General features: G+C 41.8%; 1 protein-coding gene across 1 annotated transcript; it reads left to right on the plus strand.

The window, feature by feature from the left end:
• Window positions 1–1,405: 1,405 nt before the first annotated feature.
• On the plus strand, window positions 1,406–10,585 carry shisa7a (shisa family member 7a). Its single transcript, XM_028469761.1, has 6 exons — window positions 1,406–2,205; window positions 4,056–6,288; window positions 6,696–6,850; window positions 7,019–7,084; window positions 7,357–7,542; window positions 7,768–10,585. Exons 2-6 carry the CDS (start codon window positions 5,495–5,497, stop codon window positions 8,943–8,945), a joined length of 2,379 nt encoding a protein of 792 aa, XP_028325562.1. The 5' UTR covers window positions 1,406–2,205; window positions 4,056–5,494; the 3' UTR covers window positions 8,946–10,585.
• Window positions 10,586–11,166: the final 581 nt, after the last annotated feature.

Genomic DNA, 11,166 nt, shown 5'->3' on the forward strand with positions numbered 1-11,166 from the left:
TTTCCAATAATCAATATTACATAAAGGGTAAATTACATGAAATATTGTAATGAGTATTTAAAAGCACTATAGTTGAAATGCATATTTTGTTTACTATACGTAATGTATAATTTAGAAGAACCCTTTTTGTTTATTGTATATGCTACAAGAAAATAACTTTGGCACTTTCCCATGTACAGTTCTAACTGAACAGTTTATAGATATCCACTACTGGTTTAATAAAAAAAAAGTAAAAGAGGTACATTTCTCTCCTGTCTGAATGTAATGTTTTACAAAAATAGCAATTAATCAGCAGTCGTGGTGAGAAACAAAGAAATGCTGTGAAAATGTGTATCAAGATGATTCATAGTCAAATTACTGTACCTATAATTGTAATCGAATCACGAGGTTTAGGCTGATTCTAATATCATTGCAGATTTAATAAATCTGCAGCCATAACAGATAAATACAATCTCTAGACAGATCAAAGGATAAATCTCCCTGAGAAGGAGAATAAATCACTGTCAACGTGAGTTTATAGTAGCCTATAAGTAATATTAAATATTCTTTCAGATAGATAAAAAAAAAAAAGAGTTTTATATTGAAATAATGTTTCTAACTAAATCAAATTTGATTTAAAAATGAATCACCTTGCACTGGGATCCAAACATAACATCATCCCATATGACAACTTGGAGATTTATATATATATATGCATCTGAGCTAAATTAAATAAACATGCTGTTTTGGAGATAAATTTGATTTGCGACCCATAGCTTGGGAATCACTTCCCTATTATTTTGGCTAGAAATATGTGTGTATATTTTATTGTTCCTATGAAATGTTTTTTTTAGTTGTTTGATTATTGCAAATGGTCTCTCACTGCCCACCTGCAGCATGTTAAAGGACCCTCAGGAGGATGACAAGACCCACACTTCACTTGAATCACTGTCGCAGCCTTTCATACTGCAAAAAAAAAAAAAAAGAAAAAAGGTTTTTCTTCAGCCTTCATGATTTTGTTGTTTGCTGCACCACGAGTGAGCTCACAGCTCATGATGCCCATTATGAATCTTCTCCATCTTGCTGCTGCTGCTACTCACAAGGGAGCAGAAAAGACCCCATATACAGATGCTCCTCTACCTTTAATCCACTTTTTTTTCTCTCCTTTGGCTGCTCGTGCTTCTCCAGCTGCCTCTCTGCTCGTCATACTCTTGGAGACATCTCTGTGTGTAGGACTGAGTCTAATTGACAGTTTCGTTCATGCTCCAGTGTTAAGGCTTTTGCGCCAATCATCTCCCCTTCCCCGTTTTCATCGCTTTCATAATTGCCACCAACATAATGACACAGTTGCCACAGCAACGGTGTCTCTCTCTTCTTCTTTTTTTCCCTCTCCCTATCTTGAACACACACACACACACACACACTGAGAGGTCTTTTGACAAAATTCCTTTAATAATTTCCTCTTTTCCATACTTTTTTTCAGCTTTTATTTTGGACTTTGTGGCTTAATCAAACACAACAGACAATTGGATGAAATGGTAAACTGTGTCTTTATAGATGCATGTGTTCAGTGGTAAAGGTCTGATTGACGGAGAGGGCAGTGGGGGTGAGGATGGACTCCACCAGTTGAATGGGGCTGACGGCCATCAGCATCCATCCGCGCCAGTTGACTCTCATCAGCACCAGTCCTGACCGACCAATCACAGCGCTCCTCCACTGGCCAGTCGCAGTGAGGCGGTGTAACCTGTGTCGTTGGGAAATGATGAGAGGAGCCAGCATCAGTCAGGCTCTGATGGAGAAAGTTAAACTGCAGCCTATTTAATGCCATTTTCAGCTCTTTTTGTTGGGCTGTATTTTGCTTTTTGTTTTTAAACTCATCCAGCTGTGTTACTGAGATCCACCTTGTAAAAAAAAAAAAGAAAGAAAAAGACTTCTTTGTGCATGTATTCATTGTGAGACATCTCGTTTCTCACTGACTCTCCTTCTCATTCCTCATATCTGATGGATTTATCATCAACCTGATGGAGGCAGGACTGCAGCATCACTGACAAACCTTGGGGGAAAACACGCACACACACCGGTTGCAGATCCAGGAACGGTTCAAGCTCTTTTTTTCTTCTTCTTATTTTTCTTTAAAACGGTCTGCCGTCAGAGACCGGCTCTGAGACTGAGTTTGCAGGTTCTCAGACGCTCCTGTCGGCGGTCAGAGCTCAGAGACGCGCACAGGTAAGACACGACACCCTGTATCTCCATCACCATAACCCAGGGACATGCACTTCATCCCCCTCTGTTATCTTTCCATCTCATCACCTGTTTATTTGCACTGCAGGATTATTTTTTAAACTAAAATCATTTTTAATGAGTGAACGCTGCGCCACTGTCCACGCGCGCGCGCACGCACGCACGCACACCGGATTGACGGTTGTCTTTCACATCACTTTGAAACAAACGCTTTGATTCATCATTGTAACATTATGTGTCTAGATGGGAATTAGCACAGTCGGACCGACAGCCGGACTACACACCGGCACAGATACACACCCACGCGCTGAGCCCACTGACAGACGCCAGACGCGTCCGTTAGTCCGCGTGCGTGCTTATTATTGTAAGTTGCCAGTGATGGGCTAAAATCACGGATGCAGCCGCTGCTTTCACTGCAACCATGTTGTCTGCTATTCACGCTTCTTTTCTGTTCACACACACATGAGCGCGTTTTTCAACAGCGCGTCTGAGGGGGGGAAAAAAAGAAAAAGAAAGAAAAGAGGCCATTTTGTTTCATTTCCGACAAACACCTGTTGATGTCAGCGTGCACAGGCGTCTTCAAAGCACATTAAGCATTGTGCAATGCAATGCAATGCAAAAAAAAAAAAAAAAAAAGACTGCATAGGGACCGTTTGGCTCATTGGCTTTGATGTAGTCACTTATTAAGACAGGTATTTGCTGAAATGCATCGTACAGAATCCCCCCCACACCCCACACCCCCACCCCCCCTTTCTGCTGCATTGCTTTAACGCCACAGCATAAACACCCAGAGGAAAACATCTCCTTCAACTGTATGTTGAGTCACTGAAAATAGGAAGAAGACTTTAGGCTGCACACACTGATCCTGCTCCTTTCACCCTGCACTGTTGAACGGCGATAAATAAAGCCTTTCAATTTCAAAGCAGATTTTCTTTGTGCAATAATACATCTAGGTTTAAATCAGTAAAAAAATAAAAAAAAATCCTTCATCCATAATAATCTTTTTTTTATTTTTTTTAATTTTTTTTTATTTTTTTTACAATTGTGAACCATAAACCCCCTTGTGACTTTTGAGCAGCATCCGAGTGATTTTCTGTGACGTTGACTTGGAAGTTGAGCAGCGTTCACAGATGATGGTGATGCAAGACATGAGTGTCATTTTGCTGGGGAACTAATGGACAGATGTGACTTTGGGCTAATGGGTGCAGATTGGATTGTGCCTCCCTTTCACTGCCTCTTTCACAGACAGAGCTGCAGTGCTATTCTGAGAGAGTTAGCTGCCTCAACCCACGCACTGAATCTGAGAAGGAGAGAAAGGCTTAACATGGGAGAAAAGAGGGAGAGCTGAGCAGGGAGCTGGACCAACTATAAGAAGGTCTAAAGAAAGAACATTCTGGTACCTTGCAATCAAAAACCTCCACACGGAGACAAAAAAAAAATCACTTCAGCTTTCCTTATGACACTAAAAGAGTGTCTGATTTACATTTCTGATTGCAATATTCTCTAGCTGTGTGTGTGATTACATGGTTCTGCAGATCTGTTTGCTGTTACTGCGTGTCTGATGTTCTGTGTTGTATTAGTGAGTGCTGGGAGAAATGTACTTGATTCTGTGCCACCCACACACCGCCCTCCCACTCATGGTCGTCTCTGCTGTTATACCTCTGGCTCTTCCCGCTTATATACCATATCCCTTTGCTCATTTTAAATCCATGCACTGCATTTATTGCTTTATCTCTTCCCCTTCTTTATTTCTAGGGGCGCTACGTGCAAGATGTGCACTCATTGGTCATGTGTTGAGCTTCCACCTAACACAAAGTCTCTTGTTTGTATTACAGTGGACATCCGGCCAGCTTGTTGACACTTAACCTCTGAAGGCATTTCTGGAAAAACCATCAGAACAATTAAAGACTAAAGAGTTTTTTTTCTTGAGGAAAGCTTTTGGAGCATTAGTCAGTAGGAGAGTGGCTGCTTTGTGTGTCTGGTTTTTTTTCTTTCACCAAAACGTCCTCCAAAGGTTTTCGAGGATCATGTAACTGAAACAAGTAGAGATCTCTGTGATTTCAGCGTTCTGTCGAACCCATCTGTGCCTACATTCTCTGCTACAGATAGGAACGTTTTGATAATTACATATAATTATAATTTCTGTGGGAGACAGATCTGCCTCTGTCTATTATTGCCAACACCTCCAACACAATAACTTCACACATTTACATATTTCTCAACAAAAGCGATATTCTTTAAACCTCAGAGAGAACTCAGAAATAATTTTACTTAGAGAGACATGTCACATGGAGAAGTAGTGAACCATTCAGTTCATATCTAATTACTCGTACAGCCAAGTGACACAGGCAACATTTTGTGCCTGAAAGCTGAGTGCTACACACTTAATAGCAAGACATCTGCCTCACTGTGAGATGTGTTTCACTGATTGGAAGTCATTTCCAAGCTTTATGCTTACTCCTGATCTTCAGCTGTCACACGCTGCCAGCACTTAAGCAGAAGCTTCTTCATTATCACCCACAGTCCAATCACAGTAACAGTTCGTACCAGACGAGTACTGATACACACAGACCCTGAAGCTGAAATACATTGTGGCATCGTACATTGTGTATCTGCAGAGGTTAGTGCCTACAACAAGTTATTGTAGGTAATGCCCCTTTAAGATGCGTTAACAGTGAGTTAGCTTCAATATTTTTCTTTATTATGGTAGAGATTACCAAAAGTATCAAAACATTTAGATTGTGTACTTTGTTTTTTTCCAAGTATTGCTCACAGAATCATTAAGTGCCCAGTCTAAAATCGTGACGAAAAATATTAAACTGTTTACATTCGACAACAACAGCAGCCATAGACTAACATTCAAGTGCCATATTAAGCACGGTAATGTAAAGGGATGACATTTTTCAATAGTTTTTACATGTTAAACTACTATATCCTTTGAAGATAAAAATACAGTTACACATGTCTTATTTATTCAACACAAATCATTCAGGAAGTGAAACATGGAGCCCAGTGTTCCTAGTTGATGCTTCTTAAAAACTGCATCCATGTAAATGCTTTAGATATAGGATGTGTTTTTGGGAGGCTGAAGATGAAGTCCTTATCCTTTTACAGTTTCTCTCTGGCATATAAATAAAACCATTTTACTCTAGCACTTTTTGAAACCTTAAAAAGACTCAGTGTTTGTACTTTAACAATTTAATTAATCCTGAGAACTACTCTCTGTAAGGACTAGAATTTCTTCTATTGTCTCACAGCATTAAAACTAATATTGATGATTCAATGTCTTAGTCATGCAAAAATGATGCCCACTACCAACATCAGAGTCCTTGCTATTGCCCTGCTTTCCCTCCTTACTGCCCCGCCCCTCATTGTTGGACAAACCTCGATGAACCCTCTCCTTCAGCATTCAGATCACTCAGTCAGACCTACTACCAATGAACCCAAGACCAACCCTAGTCCTTCTCTTCTGCTTTCGGCCATCCAGGCTAATGTTCAGCCAGCTGCTCTTAGAAACAGACCTAAAACTCCTGAGAAACTTCCAGAATTCTCAGAGGGGGTTCTGGAGCCACCACCAAGGCCCATGCCCCAGGTAATGTTCCCCAAAAATGTAACATCGTCTGAAGCTCTCGCGCCTCCTCTTGGTGCAGCACAGGTAGCCACTATTCCTCCCCGCATGGTGGATGTATGGATGGATGTGTGTCGGGGATATTATGATGTGATGGGACACTTTGACAGTGCTTTCAACTGCTCCAAGGACACCTTCGTCTTCTGCTGTGGTACCTGCCACTATCGTTTTTGTTGTCCGGACAGAAACCAGCAACTTGAGCAACACATTTGTAAGAACTACGACTCTCCAGACTGGGCCAAACCTCAGACAGACCCCATGATTATGTCCGAGGAATTAGGTCCTGACCCAGACGTCGATCCACTAAAGCAGCAGAGCCACAACACCGGCTTTGTCATTGGGGGTGTGATCGTGTTCATGGTGGTCGTAGCTGTGGGCATAAAGGTGGTCTTTAACAAGGTGCAGCAGGAGGCGAATCAGAGGGACCTAAACATGCCCAGGTACGAGAGTAATGTTTTCTTATTTAAACCTTTTTACCTTTTGATTCATTTTACTTGGTGTCTTGTTTTTTTTTTTTTGCTGTACTGAAATTAGAAACTTGGAGCTCTGTTAATCGTCAAGATGCATAAAAATGACTTGTTATTAGTCAATGTATTGTGCAAGCACTAGAAGGCATAAGTACAGGAGATCATAATCACAGTAGTGAGACTTTTTCCTTCGTTTCTTTCTTATAGTGGCACGGTTGCTCAATTTCTTACAAGCTGTTAGAAAACACATTAACAGATTTTTAAAAAGTCACAGGAAATTTTGAATGTGTAAATATGATGTTGGTATAGTTTTTCTGTTGCCATTTTATTCTCTGTATTGCAGCCTGATTCACTTATTCACATTTGTTCACCATCATTAGAGCCCTAGTGGACATGTTACGACACCAGTCAAGTCCGGTCCAGCAGGATGAGAGGAACAACAGCGTTGCTCTGACTGTAGGAGATGGACAGGGGACACTTGGGAGGCCACCAAAAAATCTTTATGCTCCTGGAATTCCAAGCAAGGACAACAGATGTGAGATTCATTAATATCCACCGCATCAATAATGCATCAAGCATTTATGGCAGACTTTCATACAATGTAGCAATGATGTATTCATACATATCTTGAGCTACTTAAGAAAAGAAAAACTTAAAGTTTGGTGGAGAATGCTTTCTAAGATGTGATCTTCCTGACTTACAGTGGGAAATTTGCAACACAATTTCATCCACCCATCTGGCTCCAGTCCCAAACACACTGCGACTATTGGTAAGTTAGCTGCTAAAAGCACAAGCAAGCATTAAGATACATGTGATTACTATGATGTTTTTTTTCATCCCAAATTCATTTTCAGCTGACGTCTTAGACTTGTTGATTGCAGCAATCATTGTGGTTATGATAGAATTTGTTGCTTCTTTTTGTTTAATAATCTCTTTCTACCAGTGAAAGTTGCCACAATGACAGACTGCTGCCTGCAGTGTGCAATATCCAGAGGAGCAAATCTCATTTAACACTTGGCGTTTTCTCCCTGTGGTCTATAGAACGCACCCCAAGAATGAACAATGCTCAGCTGGCAGCTGGAGGCACCCTGCTCTCCAGTAAACACAACAACACCAAATCTCAGCCTTCTTTCCATCACTCCCTGCACAACTTGGCTCAGCTGCCACCTTCATATGAGAGTGCCACCAAGCCCGAGCTCAACAGATACTCTTCCCTGAAACGTCTCGGTAAGTGCTGCTAAATTTCTTGTTTAGATTACTAATGTCATACATTTTCAGTCATGGAACTTTAACCTGTATCATGAAGGTTGTAGACACATATTGTCCTAACATTTGCTCAAACAAAAGCTTAGCGCTGATCTTCATCTATGGGTTGGGTTGTGTCATTGTGAATTTTATTTTATTTATTTTTTTATTTATTTTTTTAAATTTCTGATGTTTTGTTTTTTCTAGAAAAAGGTCTTGACGAGTACTCGTCTGGTTACTGCACCACCAAACGTAGACCTCACACAGCCCAGCCAGCCCTCCAATCATCTCAGCACCACCTCCACTGGGGAGGAGACTACACCCTCAGTGGGAGAGGGACCCTCCCCAGGCACGCAACTCGTCCCTGGATCCCTCCACCTCCTTCTGGCATGCCTGCCTCACCTACTCCCAACCCCTACCCACTCGATCCCCCGGAACCACAGTATAACCCCAACTACGACACTCTATCCAAACCGAGGAAAGTTAAGTCCTCTGACCAGCTGCTCAACATGGGGGAAGTTCCAGGTAACACTGGCACTCTGTCACGCATGTCCAAGAACCAGCAACACCAGTATTACAAAGCCATGACTGCCTCTAATAAGAACTCCAACACGCAGACCCTCACTAGGAAGACCCTGGATAGAGATCGGGATAGGGATCGAGATAGAGACAGGGATCGGGATAGAGAAAGGGATAGAGATAGGGATAGAGATATAAGAGAAAGGGATAGGGATCGAGATATAAGAGAAAGGGATAGGGATCGGGATATAAGAGAAAGGGATAGGGATCGGGATATAAGAGAAAGGGATAGGGATCGGTTTGGGGAAAGAGACAGGGAAAGGGACAGAGACAGGGAAAGAGACAGGGACAGGGAAAGAGACAGGGACAGGGAAAGAGACAGGGACAGGGATAGACAGGACAGACCAGAACGGCTGCTTATGTCTCCGGATCATTTGGAGGACAGGATGGGCGGTATGGGGGTCATTGATCCATACGCCCATACAGGAGGGGCTGTCCCTACGTTGCCTCGCCAGCAGAAAGCTCAATCTCAACAGAACGTCTGCGCCACACCCTCCCTCGACCGGCACCACATGATCAAGATGAACTCACATCCCACGTCTGGACGAGAGCAAGAAAGAAACCCAGGCATGACGGGGCACATGAGCGGGGGTATGGGCTGGGCGGGGGAAGGGCCCAGTGCAGGGGTAGTTATGGGAACGGGAACATTAGGGGGCCACAGTGCAAGGAGGATGGCTTTTGCAGCAAAAAGGCAGAACACCATTGAGCAGCTACATTTCATACCAGGTGGAGGTGGTGGGGGGTCGGTAGGGAGCTCAGGCAGTCAGGGGATCAGGACGGGGAGCAAAAATGAGGTGACGGTGTGAGGTCAGTGCCTAATGTAGAGTTTAGCCCACATTAAAGTTTTAGAAGCAGATCACTCTTCTGCATTTACCATTAGATTTTAAAGCTACATAAAATAGGCCACAGGCGCATAAAGTATAGTGCATTTAGTATAATCTGTATAACATGTTTAGGCAATTCAGAATAGTGTTATCTTGTATTTAAACAGCTTGAATATGACTACTTATTACATCTGGTGTTAGGTGGGGGACACCTGTTTGAGTTACGTGATAGCTTGTATCAGCCATATTTTGTAACAGATTTTGCCATGTTGCCATATACAGCGGTGCCATTACTTGCAGAGGAGCCTGCATGGAACGGTGAAACAAAACTCTCCAAGCTTTCGATCATACTTTAGTTTTTATATGCGTTTTTTCAAAAAGTACTCAGGAGCCATAAAAGGTCCACAAACAGATCATATAAGAAAGAAGAGTCAGAGAACTGTGTGGACTGAGCTAACTACCTGGATCATCTATCTGCTTGGCATTTGCTGATGATGTTTTATTAACGGACTTGCATGGGTGTCCGAGCCCCCGTGGACCTGAAGAGTCTGAGAGAACTGTGTGCCTGGTGAGGGGTTTTGGAGGGCTTGTGTTTAGCGGGAGCAGCTGTGTCCTGACACAAAACTGATTTTAGTTGCTTCCTGTGTAACGGAGCAGACAAGGCTGCTCGCAGGTGACACTAACAGCTGGACTCCACATCTGACTTATACATTGGACATACCCACATTACCAATATGATGCCTGGGTTGCCTATTTTTCCATGTGACCTTAGATTAAATCATGAGAAGAACTCACACTCTGATCACTGTTACACCACAGGAGTGTAAACTAATACAGAATGGTGTTAGGGCTGAGACTGTCCTAATGTATCCACTTACAGATCAGGACCTACATGTAAAAAAAAAATGGGCTATTGAATGCTATAGAGCCATCAGTCATGATATTACAAAAAAAAAAAAATATTGACACAATCAAGAGATACATGTTAAGTTTACAGATATGGAGCCAACTTGCTTTAATATCGGTTGTTTCCAAGGAGCACAAACACACTGACCATGATGCAGAGGTTGCACTTGCACAACTGTCCTTCAAAGCCATTTTATGGAGATACAAAGAAATAACCACAGAGAAAGCTAGACTGACAATCATTATTTTATCACCGAATGACAAGTTCCATAAGTCACTGATCATCTGTAGGGTTAATGAACTGGCTTCAGAGGGAGCTAAAAGCCACTGAGTCTGGAGCTGAAAGGGCAACCAGAGGCCTTCTCCTGCACAGCCGAGTACGCTGTAAGAGACTTGGATGGCGAGGAAGCCCTTCGCATCCCTAAGACAAAGAACTTGCTGTATCATAATGCACTTCAGCCAGTGTGAGTAGATAAAATGGAAAAAAAAAAAATTAAAAAAGAAGAAACAAACAGAAAAAATACATCATCAATAACAAAGCTTATCAATACTAAGGGCTATCCTATCATATATACTGTAGTATGTGGTATCTGTGGTCCATATAAAATGCTATCTCTTTCTATTGATTTTTTGTGTTGATAGTGTCATGATGTACAAGTATTGATGTGTACTCAAAAAAAAAGACAAGAGCAATTTCAGCACAGTTTGAAATGAAACACAGAGTAAACTTTGCACAAATCTAACCCCTGTTATTTGCACCAGATTCAAACAACCTACGTATCGCATCCTCAAGGTTTACATTAAAAAAAGGCTGATCCTTGGAAGGCGTTGTCTGTCTGAGAGTTGAGATTGTTTCTGTCCACAGAAATCAAAGTAAAAACAAGTAGATCTAAGAGGAAAGTCATGTAGAAAGACCCAGAGGTGAAATACCGAGCAACGGAAACACAGATTTGATTCGGACAGGCCTCCTATACACAATGCTAAATGTGGTTGTTATGAATATGATGATGTGTTATTATTAGTATTTATTATAACTGTCATGGTTCTTATTAACGATTATCTTATGACGTGATGTTCTTTTAACTTGGTGGGATTTAAGTGTTTATTGTTTTTAGATAACTAGCATCCTAATGACTAGATGGATTTTCATACATCCGGTCATGAACTTTGAAAACATTCTAAATACTGATGCATGCCAGCTTCATCCCATTGAAAGGCATTTACACTCTTGCCTGGATTATATGGTCATTTTTGCTTGTATGGCCAGTTTTCCAGTTGTATGTTCCGTGCCTAGACA

The sequence above is a fragment of the Gouania willdenowi genome, chromosome 16, assembly GCF_900634775.1.
Source record: "Gouania willdenowi chromosome 16, fGouWil2.1, whole genome shotgun sequence".
In the NCBI taxonomy this organism is placed as follows: Eukaryota; Metazoa; Chordata; class Actinopteri; order Blenniiformes; family Gobiesocidae; genus Gouania; species Gouania willdenowi.